Raw genomic sequence first — 23,529 nt, forward strand, 5'->3', positions numbered from 1 at the left:
CTAAAATGTTCTGCCCTGTTTAAACGAGTTCAGAGACACACTTGAACCAAAAATCTGAATAATTTCAGAAAACAGCGCGAGGAAATTTCTCTTTGCCCCTGGAAAACAACGATCACCTGAGCTCTGCCCCTCTGGCACAGGTGGGATGATTAACAGGAGCAGAATTCCAGCCAGGGGCTCTAAAATATCCCCTCCCTGCTGCAGGAACAGCAACATTCGAGGTGACCACGGGGGCAGCTGAATTTTGTGGTCGCCCCTCAGCAGAGAAATCCGAAGGGAAGGAATTCCTCATCCCAGGGGCCCGCTCTGCCTGGGGAAAAGAGAGCAGAACTGGATGTTATTGCCACGGAAATTCGGGATAATGGAGTAGGAGATGAGGATTTTCAGCCCCTGTGGACAGGGAGGGTCTTGATTTGAGGCTGGATTTGCTCTTCTGCTCTTTTCCTTGCTGGTTTGGAACCTCTAAAAGGGTCTGAGAGAGCACAGAGAGCAGCTGGAAAAACCACGGGAACGGCAGGTTTGGGAATGCAGCCCCGGCCTCCCAGGGTGAGGAATCAGCCACCCAAATCAAACACATTTTGTGCTCCCAAATCAGTCCCACGTGCATCGGTTCGGGTGGGAGTCACGGGCTCCGAACGGGAGCTGCACTGAGCATTCCACAGACTCCTTATCACTCCCTGCTTTTAAAGGCAAAAATCCCTTCCCCGGGTCCCCTTTTCCCCGGGACAGAACCACAGATTCATCACCACTCCCTGCTTCTAAAAGCAAAAAATCCCTTCCCCGGGTCCCCTTTTCCAGGGGACAGAACCACAGATTCATCACCACTCCCTGCTTCTAAAAGCAAAAAATCCCTTCCCCGGGTCCCCTTTTCCGCGGGACAGAACCCCCAGAACGAACCTCGGGATTCCAAAACGGGCACTGATCCACTTTTATGCAACGCTGGGGTTGCCCAATTAGGGAAATTAATCCTCCAGGAGCTAAGAATACTTCGGCACTTAGTGCTTTCACCTTCAGACTCGCTGCTTAATCTACGAATAGCAACTAATTAAGTCTCCCCCTGCCCCCCGGGGCTGCTCTCCTCGTTTTACAGGGGAGGTTAAATTACGGCCGGAGCACGATTGGTGTCAGATCTGCTGCTTTGCTGGAAGCTCCTGAGTCATCCCCCTGTATTTTCCCTTCCCCTGTTTTCTCCTCCTTTCCCCTTTGTTTCGACTCTCCAAACACTTCTCCCACATTTCTTTTCCTGATATGTTTTTGTTTTGTTTTTTTTTTTGGTGGCCTTTGCAGTGCAAATCCCTCCGTCCAGAGCTGTCAGGAATCAACTCGAAAAACTGTGTCCTTGCTTGGGATTTATTCCTGAGGTGTGGCCAGAACTCAGATGTTGCAGCTCCCTCTGTTAAAGGCCGTTGAAAGTGGAGCATTTTTTTCCCAAGACACTCTTTTCCCAATTTTCAAACAAATATTCCCTTTTCTGGTTGGGAAAACACCAGGATCATGAAAACCCCTGCACACCAGGCTGTGCTGCCTCGCTCTGTCTCCTGGCCAGATGTGGATAAACCCCTTCTGGACACAGACAGCTCCTTTTTCTCTTGTTTTCACAGGGCTGTGGGAGGAGAAAACCTGCTTGGGAATGGGTTCTCCCATGTGGAATTCTGTCCCTGCTTCCAAGGTGAGCAGGAATGTTTGGGAGTGAGGGTGATGTGTGTGATGTAGATCCCTGGATGGGAAGGGAGACCAGAAAAGCAGCTATTCAGGTTTTTTTTTTTCTCCCTTAAAACATAAATGAGTGAAGGTTCTTTACAAAAGTCACAGAATCACGGAATTATTTAGGCTGGAAAAGACCTCCAGGACGGGGGTGGACCAGGGCAAAAGCCACGGGGTGGGAGCACTTGGGACTGGACAGACAATACCATAAATTGTAACCCCTGTACACGGCCGGGGGGGTGAGTCTTGTAATCAATCTCACGCCTCAGAGGCAGGAATTAAAACCCTTCCCTTATCTCACCTCTAAAACTGAATTGCCTGGCAGTTTTTGTTTTCTCCCTGCATTTTCCTTAGCCATCATCCTCTCTGGGAACACCCAAAACCCCACCTCAGAAAACCCTCCCCAGGCCCCCCAGCCCCGGGGTCGAGCTCGGCTCCCTCTGATCTAATTACCCCAATTTCTGACTGCAGGATAATTAGCTTCCAGGAGGAGTGGGGGACGAGCAGGTCGCTGGGAAGGATGCTGTGCCCTACTTCCAGCGGGGTTTTGGTGCAGCTGGAGTCCTTTTTCTTTGTCATTGGTGGCCTGGAAGGACACCGGGAGGACACGGGGCACGGGAGGGCTGCTGGCCCCAGAGCCAAGGTGGCCCCTGAGCTGCTGGTTTGCTGCCAGCTCGGCACAGCCACCCACCTCCACCCTGCCAGGACCTTGCCACCCTTTCCTGTGGCTTCCCCCTCGGTCCAGTTCTCCCGGTGCCAACAATCCTCTGCGCTGGCATCTGCTGTCCTGGCTCCCAGCAGAGCTCAGGATGCTCCTCAGTGACCCCAAACACGGGGACAGGGACGGTGGGGGGGACACCCAGGACAGGGAATCACACCTGGCTCGGGGAATCTCCCTTCCAGGACAGCACAGGGCACGTGGGAGGTGAGAGGCCACAAGCAGAGCGAGCACAGGGGTGTTTTCCTGGTTTCCCTCATGTTCACGCTGCCAGGATGGAATTCTGGGAGGAATGTTGCTGGATCAGGAATGCTGCTTCCACCACGGGCTGGGAAATTACCATCTTGCTGCAAGTTCTGAAGATCTGAACCCAGGGAGAAATCAATGGGCGGAATTATCCGGGATTAACAAAATCTCTCTCTCGGGAAGATTTCCTGTTAAAGTGACCTGGAAACACTGAGGTTGGAAAAGCCCCTCCCCATGCCTGATGCCCACCTTGTCCCCCAGCCCAGAGTGCCATGTCCAGGCCTTCCTCAGACACCTCCAGGGATGGGGACTCCAAACCTCCCTGGGCAAACAAATCCCTGTGGAATGGCAAGATCCATTCCTGGCCTGCCCGTTGTCCCCCAGAGGTCAGGCCACGGGTGCAGCTCCAACCTCTTGACCAAAAATGTGTCTTTATCCCTGGCCTGACCTGTTCAGCCTCTGTTCCCAGCCCTTGGCTCAGCCAAGAGCATCTTGGATCCAGTTCTTTTCCACCCCAAGACTTTATGGTTATGATCCAGTCCCATGTGTGTCCTTGGATGGACACACGAAGCACTTGTGTTCCTTCAGTGCAAAGTGGGTGTTGTTCTCTCTCCTGTCTCTTCCCTGAGCCCTATCCAGGGGTTTGGCATCCTGGAGGCGTGGGCAACAGGGCCTGAGGGAAGGACTCTGGGGGGCAGAGTGTCCCAGGGGGCAGAGGATTTCAGGGGGTTAGAGAGTTCCAGGGGTAGAGACTTCTGGGGGGCAGAGGATTCCAGGGGGCAGAGGATTCCAGGGGTTAGAGGTTCTGGGGGGCAGAGGATCCCAGGAGAAAGAGGATTCCAGGGGTTAGAGGGTTCCAGAGGTTAGAGGGGCTCGGAGGGAAGAGGGTTCCAGGGGACAGAGGATTCCAAGGATTGGAAGGTTCCAGGCTTTAGGGGGTTCTGAGGGGCAGAGGGTTGGAGGGGACAGAGGATTCCAGGGATTGGAGGGTTCCAGGGGGGCAGAGGGTTCACTCCTGCCCAGTGAGGGCAGCCAAGGGTGGCATCAGCTCCTCTGGCCACAGGGACACCCCGTGTGGGGCCGATGGCCAACAATCCCCTCCCCTTCCCAGCCCTTGCAGCCTCCCTTTTCCCGAGGCATTTTCCCATTTCCTGACAAAGTGTTCGTGGTTTCTACCAATTTTCCACTGGTACAAATGGCTTCATCAGGGATGGAACAACAAAGAGCCCTCATATCTGTGATATCCCTGATATCTGAGATATCCCTGATATTTATGATATCCCTGATATTTATGATATCCCTGAAATCTGTGATATCTCTGAAATCTGTGATATCCCTGATATTTATGATATCCCTGAAATCTGTGATATCCCTGAAATCTGAGATATCCACGAAGGAAGAGTCCAGACTAAGACTAAAGAACACGGTTTGTAGAATCCCACAATCCCAGGATGGCTGGGGCTGGAAAGACCTTAAAGATCACCTCATCCCACCCCCCCTGCCGTGGGCATGGACACCTTCCAGTATCCCAGCTCGCTCCAACCTGGCCTTGGACGCTTCCAGGGATCCAGGGGCAGCCGCAGCTGCTCTGGGCAACCCGTGCCAGGGAGGAAATCCCTTCCCAGCACCCCACATCCCACCCGACCCCCCTGGCAGTGGGTGGAGTGGAGCCCCCCGAGCCCCGCCGTGCCCGGCAGGTGGTGCAGCCGAGCCGGCCCCGGGAATAAAGTCTGGAGAAGGAGCCGAAGGGATCGCGGGAGCGCGGGATGGGGCAGCGGGCGCGGGGAGGGAGCGCGTAGGGGCGGCAGCGGCGAGAGAGAACAAAGAAAGCTCCGGGGCTGCGCCCACACCCGCGGCTCGCGGGGAGACGCTTCGCCTCCAAGGGCTCGGGCGGCACCGGCTCATCCCTCCTCCCTCCCTCCCTGCCTCCCTCCAGGCTGGAGGCGAACGGGATCCGCGGCAAGAAGCGCCCGGGGCAGCGCCGCGGTGCGCGGGGCCGCCGGCCCCCGCCCCGCCTGCCCGCACCGACACGCCCCACGCCCGCGGCGGAGCCTCGCTGAAGATTCCCGCAGGAAATTAAAGAGCATCCGGATCCGGAGAAAAGACACAGAGAGAGAGAGAGAGAAAGAAGAAAGAGGAAGGGAGGAAAGAAATCCAAGCGCGGAGAGGAGAGAGAAGAGACCCCGCGGGAGGGAGGACGGGAGAGACGCGGCGCCCGCCAGGGATGGGGTGAGAGCGGCCGGTCCTTGTCTGGGCTCTGCTTTTTCGGTGGCCATGGCCGCTGAGCTGCTTTAAATTTAAGGCAGCGACGAGAGAAACCCGAGGTTTAAATGGCTTTTTTTTAATTATTTTTTTTTTTCCCCTTCCTCCTCCCCCCCCACGCTTTTAAAGTTTAAACCCTTTTTATTTTACGGGTTGGAAAAGAGGAGGGGGGGGTTGGTTCGCGAGTCGCCGCAACTTCTTTTAAATGGACTCGTGTGGAAGGGGAGGCTCCGCCGGTCCCCGCGCTGTGTCTGGAATCCAGACTGGGAGGGCTGGAGCCCGGGTGGTGCGTTCGCAAACTTTCCCAGAAGTTCAAAAATGAGGGGTTTTTGTTCGGCCGCTGTGACTTTGGCACTCGGTGACACGGGTCCCGTTCGCATTTCCAGCCGCTGGAAAATCCCCGGGGATCCAATTTACGATCCCTCCCCTCAGATTTTCCGAGAGCGAAATAACGCCGCACGGATGGATGTGGCAGCGGATTTTGGCATGGAAATAGGAGCTTAGTCTGGTATTTTATTTATGTCCCAGTCGTGAGACTCGGCCACGGAACTTTTAGGACCTGACGTGTTGTGAGTTCCTTGTGCAATAAAGTCTCCGGGGCCGCGGGTCTGGAGGAATCCTGCCTGATGACTCCCTCCAGACGTTTGGGGGTTTGGCAACGCGAGGGAAAACAAATCCGTTCTTGGGGACTTTGTTTTCCTCTCGTCGATTTTCCTCTTGGAATTTTATCCCCCCCGGATGAAACGATTGAACAGTCAAAGGCTGATTTAAGGAGCAGGAGAGGCAGGAGTGAGGAATCAAAAGTGACAGTCGTGTGAGTCTGGCAGAAATCCTTTGAAGCTGGCAGAGCATGTGCTGATCCAGGTTAAATCACAGCGTCCCTGTTTCCCTGCCTCTTTCCCTGTGATCTCTGCAAAGTTGCTGTAAAACTTCTGGAACTGCCAGGGGAGGGTTTAACGAGCCCAGAGCTCGGAAGCAGAGCTTTAAACTGGAGTCTGTGGGTGAATCCTCCTTGGATCTCCTGCAGGCACAGGGATTTCTTTAGGGGGTTTCCAGCTCCCATGGAAATGGGATGCACCATCTGGGTCTGCTGTGTGATTATAGTGGTGGAGAAGCAGGGCTGCTGTTAAGCCAGAGATGACATTTCCATCCAAAATTCCACTCAGCTCTGGGGATAAAAGTGTGTTGGTCACACAGGGGTACTGAGCAGCTCCCAGCAGCATTTCCACAACTCTGGACACTGCAGAGGTTGGGAGCACATCACCCCTCAGCTCACATCCAGGCAGCTGATCTCAGTTGACTCGGGTTTAAAGCAGTTTAAAGCCCTGATTGTGTTCCTGCAGCCCTGGTTGTGTTTCTGGAGCCCTGATTGTGTTCCTGGAGCCCTGGTTGTGCTCCTGGAGCCCCAGCAAGGGCAGGGAGAAAACAGCAGCAGATCTTGGGGACTTCTCCCAGAGATCTGTGCCTGGAAGTGCTGTGGATCCTGGAGCAGAGACAGAACATGTTGGAGTCACAGAGAATTCTGAAATGTTCTTGTGCCTCCACGTCTCTGGTTCTAATTACTCCAGGACATGTTTTCTGGGATGTGTAAAGAATTACTGAGCTCCAGTCTGGCTCTGCTGGTTTGTTTGGGGTTTTTTTAACTTTTAATTGCTGCACAGACTTCCAGCAGTGGCCTGTGTGTCTCAAAAAGAGCTCCTGCAGCTTGGTAGCCGAGGGAACAGTCGTCCCAGGAAAAGGTGGATGCCCAGGATGTGCTGGGGACAGCCAGCAGCCAAGATGCTCCATGGTTTCCTAGGGAAAAGAAATCCCTCTCAGCTCTGTTGTGTCTTTAAACGACCTTGATCCCCTCTGTGTGTGTGTGCCTGACCTTGTGGTCGCTGTTCCCTGAGCTGATCCAAGGGGAACAGGCTCAGCCAGGGCTCCCTTTCTCTGCACCCGGGCCAGGAGGCAGCTGCTTTCCATTCCTGTGCTAAGCCCTGCTGGGTGAGCTCCTGGGAGCTGGGGGAGGAGGAAGGGAAAGCAGCCCCTGGGCAGCTCCTATTCCTGGAGCTGCACCACTGCACCTCCCCTGGGGTGCAGGTCTGGCCTCCCTCAATCCTGTCTGGACACTGGGATGGTTTTGAACCATCCCTGCCTTTTCCCCGAGGTGACAATGACAGGGGGGCTGCAGCAAAGGGGACTCAAAAACCTCCCTGCGTTGTTTAGGAAAAAAAAACCAAACAAAAAAAAGGGCTGGCCGAACTCCACCCTCCCAATACTTGATTCCCGAGGCAGTTTTGCAGTTAGCGTTGGCCAGTGCAATGTCCCCAAATATCCTGAGCTGGAACGGGACCCACAGGGATCATCAATCGAGGTGCTGGTGCCCGCACAGGAGGGGGTGGCGGGGGACTGTCCAAGCCCACTCTTGCACCCCTGTACAAATGCAGGCTCTGGAAGAGAGGGGTGGAATTTTGGGGAGTGAAGCGTGAGGGAAGGAAGCTGAGGTGGCTCTCACACTCCCCAAACAGCCCTGACACACAGTCAGCAGCTCTTCAAGCTGCCGAGGGGAGATAAAAGGAAACAACAACAGACAGCCCTGGAGCAGGAGGAGGAGGAGGAGGAGAAGAGGAGGAGGAGGAGGAGAAGAAGAGGAGTTGGGTTCTCAGGCCCTCTCTGTGCTCCAGTTCTGCCTTTGGGAGCTCTGTCTGTCCCAAACACGTGTGTTCCCCCCCCTCGGGCTGCCCTGGCCGGTGCAGGGGGGGTTGGTTCTCCCAGGGATTGCCGGATTTCTGGCAGGGACAGGCGGGCTCAGCTGACTCAGCGTGGCCCCGGGACGGCTGCCAGGGCTGGGCCACGTTTGTGCTCCCAGAGCCCTCCCAGAGCCCTCCCAGTGCCCTCCCAGTGCCAGCAGGAGCTGCCCCAGGACCTTTGGGGAGGTTGTGCTGGGGGATGTGAAGCTCCCACCACAGCAGCTGGGAGATCCCAGGATTGCTGAGGTTGGAAAAGACCTTCAAAATCATCGAGTCCACCCTCTGCCCCATCCCCACCTTGTCCCCCAGCACGGAGCACTCAGGGCCACATCCAGTCCTTCCTCAGACACCTCCAGGGCTGGGGACTCCAAACCTCCCTGGGCAGCCCCTTCCAGTGCCTGAGCACCTTTTCCATGGAGAAATCCCTCCTGGGGTCCAGCCTGACCCTCCCCTGGCACAGCTTGAGTCCATTCCCTCTTGTCCTGTTGTTCCCTGAGAGCAGAGCCCGACCCCCCCTTGGCTCCCCCCTCCTGTCAGGGAGTTGTGGGGAGCACCAGGGATAAGAAAGACCCTCCCCTCCCACACCTGGAAATGGGGCTCATCAGAAGACAACCTCATTTTTGGGTTTTGCTCCTCCTGGCTGCAGGTTCAGCCCAGCCCAGCAGAAGGTTCCCAGGTGCCTGCACTCTGCACCCCCAAACCCCTTCCTCTGTCCCCAGGGCTGAGAACTGCTCTGATCCCCCCAAAAACAAGGGGTTCTGCCCCCGTGGTTCTTTGGGATGGACTGCAAGGCATTTTTTGGGGTTTTCAGGCTGCCAGAGGGTTTGAGGTGATTTTTCCTCTGCCTCCAAGAGCAGAGAGGCTCCTTCCCCTGACAGGGAAATGAATGTCCCTGCAAAGAGAAGCTGCAGAGAGTGAGAGGAGGTGCAGGCTGGGGAACAGCACGTGGACTTCCCAGAGGTGCCCTTGGCTGAACCCCATCCAGGAGCACCAAGGCGGGCGCAGTTAATGAGGACCAAGTTCAGCCTCCCCAGCACGTTCCAGCTGCTGCCTCGAGTAGTGAAAGACTTTTCTCCCGATTTCTATTCACTGTTTGTGCCACTTGGAGTGCTTTGAACTCGGCCTCACCTACCCAATCTCCCTCAAAACTCGTGCCTGGGTTTGAGTCCTGCTCCTCCGTCGTCGCTCAGGAGCCGAAAATAGGGCAGAAATTTTGATATAAATTCAGGGAATGATGGCTCTAAAAGCTTCCCCCTGCACAGCAAAACACGGGGAGTGATGGCTCTAAAAGCTTCCCCCTGCACAGCAAAACGCCAGGTTTCTCCTCCCTGGTCCTGCAGCAGAGGGTGGGGGCAGGTGAGCAGGATGTGTGGGGTAATTCAGTGAACTCGGAGGGCAGGTCACGGGCAGAGGAGAGAATTACCGAGGACAAACAAATAAATAACGTGGATCTCCGGGGGGGAAAACCCTCCAGACTGCACAGAAAAGCAGAGAACAGGGACAAAGCCTGAGTCCCAGTGCAGTCAGGAGGAGACCCCTCCCCACACCCGGAGCAGGAGCTGTCGAGCAAAGGCATTCCGTTCCCTCTCCACCCCTCTGATCACCTCGGGGCCTCCTCTGGGCTCGTCCCAACAGCTCCGTGTCCTTGCTGTGCTGGATGGAGTCACCCAGGTGGGCGGTCACCTGTCCCCCCAGGTGGGGGGTCACCTGAGCAGGGCAGAGGGGCAGTGTCCCCCCTTCCCCCGGGAGGGAGGTGGCCCAGCCCTTGCCACGACTCCATCTCTGCAGTGGCACCAGGTTATTCTGGAAGATGCCCGTGCAGGGAGCAGGAGGGCACCCAAGGACAGCGGGGGCACCCAGTGACATCCCTGCTCACACTGCAGTGCTGCTGGGCTCGGTCCTTGCCAGGCTCTGGCACCTCCCGTGCCCCCTGTTCCCCTCTGGGCAAAACGTGGTGCCGGGGCAGGGACTGAATCGGTGCCATCTGTCCCTCCTTGGCACAGGGGGGGCTTTCTCCGGGGTCCTGGCCGGGTCCCAGCCTGGCCAGGTCCCTCCCCCAGCCCCGGTGCCTCTGCCCTGCCCATCTCTGCCTCTGCCCTGCCCGTCTCTGCCTCTGCCCTGCCCGTCTCTGCTCTGCTGAGACCATAAATTAAGAGGACAAATAACGATTTGCTCTCCTGGCACTGGTGAAATGAGCAGCTATTCATGAAGAAATCAATTCGGAGGCTGCTGAGAGGGGAAATGATACAAGAATAGAGGTGGAAATGAGAGCGGTGTGCAGTTTTACATCCTCTCCTAAACGACCACTGAGTCAGACACCAAATGGGAAGCGCCTGATCCGTCCCCTGTACCTGTGTGTCCTCCCCCAAACCCCTCTGTGACCTTTTTCCAGCTCCCCTGCGAGGAGAGGCCCCCAAGAGGAGGGTTTTTGCTCAGGCAGCATCCCGGAGCCAGGTGCTCTGCCGGTGTGTGGGAATGGGGCAATTAAGTTAAACCATCCCCTCTTTTCCTTTCCAACTGCTCGGCTTCGCTGCCGCTGGAGTGTTAAGGGATCTCCACCCGGGTCATTTTTAAGCTCTCAGGGGGGCCGTGGGATATTGAATTTTACCCTTTCCACCCCCCTTTGTGCTGGCAGGGATGAGACCTGGATCCCTTCCAGTTGCCATCAGGCGCTTGCTGAGCGCTGCCTGTGCCTCGGCCAGATCTTTGTCCTTCCAGTCGTTTGCTTTTGGTTTTTTCCCTTAATTATCTGCGAAGGACAGCCCTTTTGGGGGGGGTATAGATATGTGAGTGGTTTTATTTACACGTGGCCTTTTTCTTCGCCGCTGGGGCCGTATTGTCGTGGGGACTCCCAGCTGGGAGCAGGAAAAGAGGAGTCAGCGTTTCGGGAGATTCCAGCGCTGCTCTTAAAACGCGGGGAGGGAGGGAGAAGGGAGGGAGGGAGAAGAGGGTTGTAACGGGAGAGGGAACATGACAGCTCCAATCCCGGGCACTTCCAGGGCTATTTTTAAACGCTTCGTAGCGTTTTGGAGGGCGGGCAGGATGCAGGTGGGTGCTCCTCGTGCTGACGGGTCTGGCTGTCACCTCCCGTGGTGTCCCCGTGCCGGGCATCCCTCCGTGTCCCTCTGTCCCTCCGTGTCCCTCTGTCCCTCTGTCCCTCTGTCCTTCCCTGCCTGAGCCTCTCGGCTCTGGCAAACCCTGCTCAACTGACAGGGGGGGGGGTGTTAAATGGGATATTGGGAAGGAATTCCCACCTGGGAGGGGCTGGATGGATTTCGGAGAAGCGTGGCTGCCCCAGCCCTGGTGAGTGTCCCAGGCCAGGTCTGCGGGAACCTGGGCTAGTGGGTGATGGTGTGCGTTTGTCCCTGCCCGTTGGCAGGGGGTGGGATGGGATGAGCTTCAAGGTCCCTTCCCACCCAAACCATTCTGGGATTCCAAAGTCATCACATTTCCTGAACCAGCTCTGACTTCTCTGAGTTGTGCCCTGGGGTTTTCAACTTTCCTGGGTTTTTTTCAGCTTTCCTGGGGTTTTCAGCTTTCCTGGGATTTTCTTCAGCTTTCCTGGGGTTTTTTTTCAGCTTCCCTGGCTTTTCTTCTCTCCGGGTTTTTCGTTGCTGCTGCTCTCCCTGCCCGGGGTTTGCTCTGCTCCACCACTCCCCCTCTGAGGGAGCTTTTGTTCCCGAGCCTTTGCCTCAAACCTCGTCAGGACTGAAGGGCAGGTTTGCAGAACAGGATCCCGCACAAAGGAATTCTTGTACGAGCTGGATACAATTTGTATCCTTTGATGGATTAAACAAAAAAAAAAATAATAATAAAAAAAAAAGAACCCAACAGAACAAACCAACCAAACAAAGACTTCCACAGAATCACAGGACGGTTTGGGTTGGGAGGGCCTTAAAAATCATCTCATTCCAACCCCCTGCCAGGGGATTCCTGGATTCTGTGGCTCTGGGTGCAGCCAGATGGGCAGGGAGCACAGGAATAGGATCCAGGTACAACCCTTAGGGATGGGCAGGGAGCACAGGAATGGGATCCAGGAACAGCCCCTATGGATGGACAAGGAGCACAGGAATGGGATCTGTGAACAGCCCCTGTGAATGGGCAGGGAGCACAGGAATAGGATCCAGGTACAACCCTTAGGGATGGACAGGGAGCACAGGAATGGGATCCAGGTACCCTCCTGGATGGGCAGGGAGCACAGGAATGGGATCCAGGTACAGCCCTCCTGGATGGACACTGAGCACAGGAATAGCTGCCCTGCCCAAGGGCTGATCTCTGAGGGGGTTTCCATCCTGCAGCAGCACCACGTGTGCATGACTGGAATCACTGGAGCCCTCCAGGCTCCTCCATGGCCTTCTCCCAACAGCTGGCACCTGCTGCCAAAGGGATTTACTCCAGGGGCACAGCTCACCCGGCCATCTCCCACGACAGGGATAAAAACCCCACTTGCTCAGTGCTGAGGAACCATCCCAGATCCCAAGCCCTGTGAATTTGGGACCTTTTTCAGTGCTGGGGAACCATCCCAGATCCCAAGCCCTGTGAATCTGGGGCCTTGTTCAGTGCTGAGGAACCATCCCAGATCCCAAACCCTGTGAATCTGGGACCTTGTTTAGCGCTGAGGAACCATCCCAGATCCCAAGCCCTGTGAATCTGGGACCTTGTTCAGCGCTGAGGAACCATCCCAGATCCCAAGCCCTGTGAATTTGGGACCTTGTTCAGTGCTGAGGAACCATCCCAGATCCCAAGCCCTGTGAATCTGGGATGGACAAACCCCCTGGAAGGTTGAACTCCGTGTCTGTGCCGGGACATCAATAACAGACTGAACTTTTCCCTCGCTAGGAAATGAATCCCTGTGGAGGCAACACCAAAAAGGAGCCTCAGACCCTCTAGGAGACACCTGAGGAGGAGCTGTTGGAGGAGAGACACAAACTAACTCCACGGGCCTGTAGTCCCTTACCCTTACTAACAAATGTCAACAACTAGGTAACTGTTGTTCTCCCCTCCCTCTGTTCTTTCCCTCACCAGCCCAGGATTTGGGATTTAAGGTGCACAAACATGAGGGTTTTCCCTGCTCTGTGGGTCCTGTGTGTGTGAAAGGATGAGGAAAGTTTAGCATCTGTTAGTGGAGCCTGGAAAATCTGAACTTCTTCTGAAAGCAGACTGGGTGAAACCAGGCAGGGAGGATGTGGAGAAGGGGCTGGGTGAGACCTTCTTGCCCTCATGAGGTTGAGCTGCTTTGCTCTGCTCAGGGGTTTGTGGCTCCATAACCCAGGCAGGGTTTGGTTCAGGGTTTGGTTCAGGATTTGGTTCAGGTTTGGTTCAGGGCTTGGTTCAGGGTTTGGTTCAGGTTTGGTTCAGGTTTGGTTCAGGATTTCTTTCAGGGCTTGGTTCAGGGTTTGGTTCAGGATTTGGTTCAGGACTTGGTTCAGGGTTGGTTCAGCGTTTGGTTCAGGTTTGGTTCAGGGTTTGATTCAGGGTTTGGTTCAGGGTTTGGTTCAGGGTTTGGTTCAGGGTTGGTTCAGGGTTTGCTTCAGGATTTGGTTCAGGGTTTGGTTCAGGATTTCTTTCAGGGTTTGGTTCAGGGCTTTCCCTGCAGCAGCTGCACGTTGGGGAGGGTGAAGTGTTTCCTTTGGTTCCTGCAGGACTTGCTTTAATCCCGGGATGTGCCCCCCTGGCTGCAGGATGTGCTTCCCAAGCGTGAGTCAAGGGAGGAAGAGCTGTGCTGAGGGGAAGGGTTTTCTTTGTGCTCACGTCCCAAACACATCCTCCATCCACCCACCTACCCATCCATCCATTTCCCTGGAGCTCCAGCCTGGAGAGATCCTGCAGCCAGAGAGATCCTGTTCCTGGGGGAGCACCCAGGTGATGAGTGGTGGTGAAAGAAACCTTCAGGTCAGGGCTGAAAATGTTCCAACCCCTAATCACAACCCTGCCCCGGGGGCTGTGCTGGGAAGGACCACCAGCTGTGCCCTAAAGATGAGATTGAGGGGGGACTATTTGTGCTTTTAACTCCCAATTTTCCCGTGCCCATCCCCGGGTGAAGGTGGATGTAAAACCCACTGACCCCAGGGCAGAGGATTGCTGGAACACCCAGGCTGTGGCCTCTGGGAGGGTCTCGGGTCTGCAGGGCAGGAGAAGCTCCAGAGGAAGGTACAAATCTGTACCTGGGGTAGCTCTGTTACTGTGCCAGGGGTGTTTTCCCAGCCCGAGGTCAGTGGTGTGTCCTCCCACTGCCTGGATGGGGGGGAGGAGGAGGAGGCAGAGACAGCCACGGGCTCTTCCTGTGCAGAACCATCCCCCAGCTTCTAAAACTGGGCTTCAGAGGAGTGCCAAGGATGTGGAGAGCACAGAGAAACCCAGAGGTCTTGGGAAAACAACTCAGAGCTTGGGTCACGACTGCTGGAGTAAGAGGGGTCACTCGATGGCACCAGTGTGGGCAGTGGGGAGCTGCTGGTCCCTTCCCAGAGGGGCAGGGGTGGGCTGGGGGGGAGATACTTTGTCCTTGGCACCCCAGGGACACGGGGAAGGGGAAGGGCAGGAGCTGTGCCCAGGACACAGGGAAGGGGAACAGCAGGAGCTGTGCCCTGAAGGGGATGAGCAGGAGCTGTGCCCAGGAACACAGGGAGGGGGAACAGTAGGAGCTGTGCCCAGGAACACGAGGAAGAGCAAGAACTGTGCCCAGGGACATGAGGAAGAGCAGGAGCTGTGCCCAGGACATGGGGAAGAGCAGGAGTTGTGGCCAGGAATACGGGGAAGGGGAAGAGCAGGAGCTGTGCCCAGGAACACAGGGAAGGGGAACAGGAGGAGTTGTGCCCAGGACACAGGGAAGGGCAGGAGCTGTGCCCAGGAACATGGAGAAGGGGAAGGGCAGGAGTTGTGCCCAGGAACATGAAGAAGAGCAGGAGCTGTGCCCAGGACATAGAGAAGGGGAAGAGCAGGAAACTGCACTTCCCCCCTCTCCGAGCTTCCCCCTGCCCTGAGCCAGCCCTGCCCTCCTGTCTTGCAGGGAGCAGCCAATCTTCAGCACCAGGGCCCACGTTTTCCAGATCGACCCGGCCACCAAACGGAACTGGATCCCGGCCAGCAAGCACGCCCTGACCGTCTCCTACTTCTACGATGCCACGCGCAACGTCTACCGGATCATCAGCGTGGGGGGCACCAAGGTGGGGGCACAGCAGCCCCACGGAGGGCTCTCCCCCCCCCCAGAACCTCTCCTGCTGCCCGTGGGCTCGGGGTGGGCTCGGGGTTGGCGCTTTGGCACCTTCCCATCGTCAGGTGAAGCCTCGTTTCCTCCTCGCTCGGAGGCAGAACCGGAGTCTGTGCTGGGGGAAAAGGTGCCCTGGGGTCTGGTGTTGTCACACCCTGGGGTCTGGTGTTGTCACACACACCCCCCATTCCAACCCCAAGTGTTTTCCAAGAGCCTTCATCCTGTGCTGAACCCGACCCCTGCACGTACAGGGAGAGGTCGAAGAAGCCTCGGAGGTTCAATCACCTGCACAAAACACGAGTTGCTCTCCCTAAACTGTTCCTGGTGGGCACCCTCCTGCCTCCTGCTTGAAGCCCTGGGATGGCACAGAGTCTTCTCAGGCTTTTTTGCTGCTCCCCTGCCCAGCAGAGAGGGTTTCATAACACCCAGTCCTGAGAGGGAGTTTCGTAATACCCAGTCCTGAGTGGTGGTTAAGCCTTTTTTCCTTCCATCCCCCCTTACTTGCCATGAAACTGGAGAACAGCAGAAAGCTGTTGAGGCCCCAGAGACCTGCTGTCTCTTATCATCTTTTCCAGCAGTGGAGGAAGCTGCTGATACTGAGGCTTCTTTTTCTTTTTTTTTTTTTTATCATCCCTTTTCTCGGTAGAAAAGATGATTAAGATCCCTTCGTGTCACGTCGCCGGGCTTAGAAAGACTTTTGGTCACCAAAAGCCTGAACCTGAACTGCTGTTTTGCAGATGGAAAGGCAGAGATTTCTCCCCCTAACTCCCAGAGTTCACGGGGATCGTGGTGATCTCAGTGAGTGGCAAGGAAAGGGGTTGGAATGGGATGATCTTTAAGGTCCCTCCCGACCCAAACCACTCCGTGACCCCGGGATTCCACCCTCCAACCCCACACCACCCACCTGGGGCGTTCCCTGACTTGCCACTGCCTCTCTCCCCCCAGGCAATCATCAACAGCACCATCACCCCCAACATGACCTTCACCAAGACATCCCAGAAATTCGGGCAATGGGCCGACAGCCGAGCCAACACCGTGTACGGGCTGGGCTTTGCCTCGGAGCAGCACCTCTCCCAGGTAGGAGCAGCACCTCTCCCAGGTAGGAGCAGCACCTCTCCCAGGTAGGAGCAGCACCTCTCCCAGGTAACCCTACAGGGGCTCTGGAACCCCTGGAAGGCTCTGGAACCCCTGGAAGGCTCTGGAACCCTTCAGCCCCTGCTAAAAAAAAAAACCAGGCTTTGGGAACCTCAGTTAAATCCCCTCCCTGCTGCGCTAAAACCTGTGGATGCAAAGATGCAAGAAGGAACTTTAAAGTGATATTTGCAGTTGGAGCACCACTGATTAAATCCTCAGGCCCCGTTTCTGGCATTTGGCTGAGCCCACAGCCCTGAGTGCCAGGATCAGGGGCAGGAAGGGGCTGTTCCCTGGATTTGGCTGTTAAACTGAGGAGCAGGTTGACTGGGGTAACCCAGGCACCGGCTGGAGTTTGGTGCCCGTTTTGACTTTTCCCTTCCCCTCCTCCAGTTTGCAGAGAAGTTCCAGGAGGTGAAGGAAGCGGCTCGTTTGGCCAGGGAGAAGTCCCAGGATAAGACAGAGCTGACCAACCCTGCCCTGAGCCTCACATCTCACCAGGTAATGCTGGGAGAGGGGCAGGAGGGGAGGAAACACTCCCTGGGCTGACCTCCTGCTCTCATCCCCTTCTCCCCAAAAACTCTGGTGCCACCCCCGGGCTGGGCAGTGCTTTTGGTGGCCCCTGAGTGGATTAATTAATGAGGGTTTTAATGGAGCTGCTGGGAAGGTTCAACCTCCTCCCTCTTGGCCAGTTAAACCATTCTAAAAATAAATAAATAAAATAAAAAATAAAAAGAAAATAAAGAAAATCAAATGAATAAAAAATAAAATTAAAAAATAAATAAAATAAAAAATAAAATAAAAATAAAATAAAATAAATAAAAAAATAAAATGAAATAAAAAATAAAATAAAAAATAAAATAAAATAAAGCAAATAAAATGTAATAAAAATAAAATAAAATAAAATAAATTAAAGAAAATTAAAATGAAATAAAAATAAAATAAAAATAAAATAAAATTAAGAAAATAAATGAATAAAATAAAATAAAAATAAAATCTAAAATATAAAGGTAAGAAAATTAAAATTAAATAAAATAAAGAAAATAAAATGAAATAAAATTAAAATAAAATTTTAAAAAATTAAAATAAAAAAATAAACTGTGCTGCTTTTCCCCAGGGAGAAGCAGCTCAATGGGGGTGGGGAAGGTGCCCCTCCCAAGGAGGTCACTCCAGAGGTGGCTCTGCACTCCCCAGAGCTCCTGGCAGCAGGAGGGGAGCAGTGGGATGGAGGGAGGACGAGATGTTCCCTGGGCTGGGCACAGATGGAGTGGCAGCAGCAGAGGAGGAGGAGTGTGAACAATACCTTGGCCTGCAGGGAAAGCAGGGGGAGGTGGAGGCAGTGGCTCTGCACACACTGGAAATGTTCTGTGGGGAGCAAAGATGGGGAAAATCTGCCCAAATGTTGGCTCCTGCTCACTCCAAGCCCCGTCCTGCGGGGTGGCAAGGGGAGAAGGGAGAAGAGTATTCACGGCAGAACCAAAGTTTTGGGGTCTTTCACCTGAGACAGAGGTTCCTGGGCAGCTGCAGCCTCCACCTCCCAGAGATATTCCAGGGCTATTCCCTCTTGTCCTGCTCACTGCAGGCAGAACTCCTCGGGTGCCACAGCAGGACACGTTCCCTGGGCTGTGCTGGCAGCAGGGACGGGGGAGGTCAGGGAGGGAGGGTCAGACTGGGAGCAGGGAACTGGCCCAGGGCTCTGTTCCTTCCTCTGCCCTGACTCAGCAGGGCTAAAACCGCCCCAGAGTGACCCCACGCTCCCTGTTCCTGCTGCCCCTGCTCCCCTCAGCCATCCCACAGCCAGGGGGGTGACAGGGACACAGGGTGACAGGGTGACAGTGTCCCCTGCCCTGCATTCCCAGCCTTCCCCACCCCTTCTCCCGCTGCTCATTCCCACCCTCTGCATCAGCAGAGCCTCAAACATGAGCTTCACCCTTGAATAATTGATGGTGTTTCTGTTTGCAAGTGAGCAGGGAGCGGAGCTGTCTCCTGGAATTAAATCAGGCCTCCCTCATTTTCCACGCCTGCACCACTTTCTTCCTTCTGCTTCACGTTTTTTTTTTCCAGGGCTGGGGAATTCCCAGAATAGCAGCTTTTCTTCTGTCCTTTGGTACCTTTTAGGCCAATCCCCATCCCATTTAGCACCCCCATCACAGGGTATAATGCTGTGGGTGATGTGAGAGACACAACAGTGGGGGCATCTCCAGCTCTCACCGGTTTTGGTTGGCACAAAACACCAGGATAAGAAACCTCTGCCCCTTCCGTGCCTCAGTTCCTGGTGTGTGCAGGAATAGGGAGCACAGGGAAGGATAGACTTCGGTGCAGAGGCTGTTCCTTCTCCCACACCTTTGGAAAACGGGTGCCAGAGTCACCTGAGCTGAGTTTCTCTCCCTGAGAACCACCATCCCAGTGGGGCCTGAATTCCAGGGGCAGGAGCTGGGCTTGGCACTGAACCCAGTCAGGGGCTGGGGACTGAACTGGCAGGTCTGTGCTGGGAGTTTAAGCCTTTCCCCTGCTCTGAGGAACAGCAAGAAAAGCCTCTTAAGAATTCAGCAAAGCCCTGGAAAGGGCAGTTTGAGCAGCTGAGAGCTGGGCAGGGCTGTGGGACTCGGGTGAGGGGCTGTGGCACTGCTGGCATTTCTCAGCTGAGGGCCAGAGAATTCCAGACACCAGGGCAGGAGGGAGGAATAGCTGGGAGTCCACCTGCACTGGGATCTGGTGTGTGCAAGCTCTGACCCACCCTGCACTGGGATCACTGCCCCAGCAGGGTGTGGGGACAGGGATGGGGAGGACGTGGCAGCTGCTGGAAGAGCACAGCACCCACCAAGAGAGAGCCCTGTGCCCACAGAGCTTCCAAAATCATTCCTGCTCCACGGCTGGGGCTGCTGGGCCACACCTGAGGGGCTTTACCCCCTCCTTGTGCAGACAAACACAGCTCCCCCTGAGTTAGGACAGAGCCAGGTTTGTCCCAGCAGGGCAGGGATTGAGAACTCGCCCTGTGGAAAGCTCTTATAAGAATAAGAGAAGACTCAGGCTGGGAATAAATTTGCAGAGCCCTTGCGTGGCCACGTGGCCATAACCACCCCCTTTCTTCATCCCCCAGGTGCTTCCCAGCCCCATCATCAGCTCCAACGGGCCGGGAGAGGACAAACTGTTCCGGAGCCAGAGTGCTGACGTGGAGATCACGACGGAGAAGGAGCGGCTGAAGAAGATGCTCTCGGAAGGGTGAGGCTGCCCCAGGAGCTCCCTGCTCCTGCCCCCTGAGCCGCCCATTCCAGCAGGATTTGGTGCATTTCTCTGTCACCCCGAGCACTTGTGAGCCCACACTCCTGCTGAGCAGTGCCCTGATCCGATGCCCTTTCCTGGCAGGAAGTTATTCCAGCTTGGAATAACGTGCTGCTCAGGCAGCGTGGGGAGGAGGAGGCTCCGTGACTTGGTGCCAGTTATCTGCAGATCAGTAGTTTGTGATACCAGAAGATGTTCACACTTCTCCAGCTGGCCCAGGGCTACATTTTGTGTTAATTCCCCTGATGATTCCAGCAAAGTCCCTGCTGCTTCCTCTCTTTGTCTGTTCAAAGGGCTTTGGGCTGGATTCTGCCCCGTGGCTCCTGTCAAGCTCCCAGCTGAACACTTAAAGAGTATTTTTAAATCAAAAGCAAGTCTCCTTTGCTGCCTTCTCTCAAGTCCAGGCTGCTTTATTCAAAGCAAACTCAGATCCAATAAGGATTTTTAAATTGTGGATTCACAATCTCACACTGCAAAGCCCCTTTTGTGGCACCTGCATCTCCCCCACCCCGTTAATCTCTGCAGTTTCAAAGTCAAATATTACCCAGGGACAAAGGGAAGAGGGGCAGGTTCAGGGCTGGAAGGAGAGCTTAAATTCGGGAAGTGATGTGAGGGCTGAGTGGGAACCTGTGGAGCCTCTGAGCACTTCCAGGAGCATCGTTTGGGCACGGGGGGGGTGATGTGTGTGTGTGTGAAGGAGCCTCCCCTGCTGTCCTGGGCTCAACTCCCCTGCTCTCCTCCCCCAGCCTCTGTGGTGGAGGTGGCAGTGGGAGGGCCGCTGAGTTCTTTCAGCCTCCAGGACAACAAAACAAACAAGCTGGTGGCCTGCTCTGCCCACGAGGCCAATGCAACAAGTGGAACAGTGGGAAGAAGCAGCTTCAGGCGTACCAGGAGGAGAAACGGAAAGACGCCGCGGCAGCGGTGTGAGCCCGGGGAGCTCCATCCTACCCTCCCATCCCATCCCAGCCCATGCCCACCCAACCATCCCACCCCATCCCACCCCATCCCACCTCATCCCATCCCACCCCATCCCACACCATCCCACCCCATCCCATCCCCATCCATCCATCCCATCCATCCATCCCATCCATCCCACCCATCCATCCCATCCCACCCCATCCCACCCCATCCCCCCATCCCACCCCACCCATCCCCATCCCATCCCATCGCCCATCCCATTCCCACCCCATTCCCATCCCATCCCATCCCATCCCATCCCATCCCATCCCAAATCCCATCCCATCCCATCCCATCCCACCCCATCCACCCCCATCCCCATCCCATCCCATCCATCCCATCCCATCCCATCCCATTCCCAATCCCATCCATCATCCCATCCCATCCAACCCATCCCATCCCATCCCATCCCCCCATCCCATCCCACCCCACCCATCCCCCATCCCATCCACCCCATCAACATCCCAGGCCCCTGGCCCTGCTCTCCCGTCTGCCCTGGACATGGGATGGAAATCCAGGATGCTGCAAGAGCCTGGCAGGGGAAACATGTCGAGGAATGAGGCTGGGGAGCTCTGGATGAGCTCTGGATGAGCTCTGGATGAGCTCTGGATGAGCTCCTCTGCTCTGCACAGGGACTCTGCACAGAGTCCCCGAGAGTGAAGGGAGGAAACCAGAGCACAAAGTCACAGAATTTCAGCCTCCCTTGGTGCTTTCTGGAGGGAGTTTCCAGCTCCCAGCCAGACCAAGGGCTGTGCCCCCCCTTCCCACCCAGCCAGGCATCAGGGCAGGATGGAAATCCAGGATGCTGCACCAGCCTGGCAAGGAAAACACGTTGAGGAACAAGGCTTGGGAGGTCTGGATGAGCTGTGGATGAGCTCCCCTGCTCTGCACAGGGGGTGTGCTGAGCCCCCGGGGGTGAAGGGAGGAAACCAGAGCACAGAGTCACAGAATTTCAGCCTCCCTTGGTGTTTTCTGGAAGTAGTTCCCAGCTCCCAGCCAGACCAAGGGCTGTGCCCCCCCCCTTCCCACCAAGCCAGGCATCAGGGCAAGCTCTGGCTGCTGACAGGAAGGCTGAGGGTTGCTCTGGCTGCTATAATTAGCTCCAATCCGAGCTGCAACATCATGAAACCCGGGTGGTGCAGCACAAACAGAGCCTTGTTCCCTCGGAATAACGGGATCCTTTGACCTCCAGGATGTCAGAGGGGTCACGGGCCAGCTGAGGAGGCAGAGGGGTGACAGTCACACGGCAGGGGAGGGAGGAACCACAGAGCACTTGGGAAAGGCTCTTAGGACAGCTGGGAAAGGGCTCTGGAGCCCCGGAGGAGGAGGAGGAGGAGGCGTGGAGCCGTTTCTCTTGGAGATGGCTCCTTTGAAAGGCAGCAGGGATTTACAGCAATCAGCAGCTGTTTGCTCGTGGTGGCCGTGGTGTGGCCAAGCCTGTGCAGCCAACAGCCATCCCCCAGGATCTGGAGCTCATCCCCAGGGCTGGAGCTGGGCAGGAAAAGAGCTGCAAGGGAACAGATTTGTCTCCCCCGCAGCAGGAGCCTGCCCTGGGTGTAGCAGAGGCCTCGTGTGGGTGTCTGTGTGGGGGTTTTTGTGACTGGGTTGGCTCTTCCCTGCTCTGTGCACGCTGTTCTGTGGCTGTTCCCACAGCTGGGAACCAGGAGGGAGGGTTTTGGGAGCTTTGGGTGAGGGGCAGCAGCCTCTCAGTGAGACACCTCAATCATTGTCCCTAAATCAGAGCATTTTGGGACCAGAGCTCAGTGCTGACCCAATCCTGCTGGCCCTGCTCCTGGGAACACCAGGATCCAAGCCCTGCCTGTGTGAGGGTCCCCATCACTGGAGGGGATGTTTGCAGAGCCCCAGCAAGAGCTGCTGCAGTTCTCCCTGACGAGCTCTAAAAAAATGAATCCTCCTCCTGAACAATCCAAGCCACCCAGCTGAATTTTTCGGGGCTGGGGAACATCCCTGGGCAAGCCCCCCCTGGCCCTGCTGGGGCTGAGCTGCAGGGACTCCCTTGCCCTTGGAAATCTGTGCCCAGGGGTGTAAAATGGAGCCATCCCCTGGTGTGTTTTACTGGAAGCACAGCAGGGCAAAGCAGGGACAGAACCCCCTGAACTTTTCTACCACGAAGCCCGATCCGGGCAGGGCAGGGGGAAGGTTTTCCCAAACAGCCCCAGGCGGGAGCTGCTGCCCTGCTGTCCCCCCGGGGTGGGCTGGCAGGGAAGCCAAACCCTGGCTGTGGGCTCTGGGGGAGCCCAAACGTTCCTGAGGGAGCCTTCCCTGCCTGGCAGGTGGCGGAGCTGGAGTCGCAGGGCACTCACGACTCCTCCAGCGACAACAACAAGGAGGAGCTGAGCCAAACCCTGGAGGAGCTGGAGCTGCTCATCAAGGCTAAGGATGAGGTGAGGCTGTGGCACCCCAAGCCCGGGGCTGGGGGGGTCTGTCAGTCTGTCAGTCACTGCTGGTTTGGGGTCAGAGGGTCCCCAGGCTGGTTCCCTCTCCGGGGAGGCAAAGCTGAGGGAGAGGGAAGCACTGGGAGCTTCCCAGCCTGTCCATAGCCCGGGGTGGGAGGCTCAGAGCTCTCTTACCCCTTCCCCTCTCAGCCCTCTGCAGTGACAATTAGCCTCTGGTGTAGTAATTGCCTCCAGCTCTCGCTGCATTTAAATGAATGAGTGATTTAAAGCCGGGTTTTAACTCCAGAGGCTGAGGAGGAGGAGAGGTGTGAGGAGGATCCCTGTGATTCACACTCCGTGGGCTGTCTGCTGGCCTTGCTTCAGCAAAGGGGGGGATGGAGCCCTGGGATTGAGGAGGGAAGGTGGTTTGGGCTCCCTGATCCTCACTCAGAACACTTTTGTCCCTCCTTCCCGGGCCTGCTCAGGCTGGAGGAAAAATGCTGGGGCAAAGGTGTGCACGGGATTTTCCACCCCACAGCTCGTCCCTGTCCCCAGGAGCCCGGGATGTGCCCTGGGATGTGGGAGCAGGGATGCAGAGGGCACTGAGCTTTGCTGGCACTCAGATTTGGGGACCGAGGGCTCCGAGGGAGGCAGCAGGGGATGGGAATTTGGAGCTGCCTGGGATTGTGGGATCCTTGGAGAGAGGGCTGAAGGGTGTGGTGGGAGCTGCTCCCGCTGGGAGAGGGGTGGATCCGACGTGTTTCTCTCCCTCCTCACGTTCCAGGAGATCCAGATGCTGAAGAGCCAGAAGTGTGGCCGCTGGGAAGCAGAGGGGGAGCGGGAGGAGACGCTGCAGAAGCTGCAGGTGAAGGTGGCAGATCTGGGGCACCCCTG

The 23,529-nt window shown here is 56.0% G+C and overlaps 1 protein-coding gene across 1 annotated transcript in view; it reads left to right on the forward strand.

The window, feature by feature from the left end:
- The first annotated feature begins 12,404 nt into the window (after positions 1-12,404).
- HOMER3 (homer scaffold protein 3) overlaps positions 12,405-23,529 on the forward strand; it is a 22,264-nt gene continuing 11,139 nt past the window's right edge. The window contains exons 1-8 of the mRNA XM_029963849.1: positions 12,405-12,645; positions 14,669-14,825; positions 15,815-15,946; positions 16,394-16,501; positions 19,101-19,222; positions 20,029-20,203; positions 22,534-22,644; positions 23,420-23,506. Of these exons, the coding sequence (XP_029819709.1) occupies positions 12,632-12,645; positions 14,669-14,825; positions 15,815-15,946; positions 16,394-16,501; positions 19,101-19,222; positions 20,029-20,203; positions 22,534-22,644; positions 23,420-23,506 (906 nt within the window). The 5' untranslated portion in view covers positions 12,405-12,631. The remainder of the gene's footprint in view (positions 12,646-14,668; positions 14,826-15,814; positions 15,947-16,393; positions 16,502-19,100; positions 19,223-20,028; positions 20,204-22,533; positions 22,645-23,419; positions 23,507-23,529) is intronic.

Source organism: Manacus vitellinus, unplaced genomic scaffold (assembly GCF_001715985.3).
Source record: "Manacus vitellinus isolate BGI_N305 unplaced genomic scaffold, ASM171598v3 scaffold_64_pilon, whole genome shotgun sequence".
NCBI classification, from domain to species: domain Eukaryota; kingdom Metazoa; phylum Chordata; class Aves; order Passeriformes; family Pipridae; genus Manacus; species Manacus vitellinus.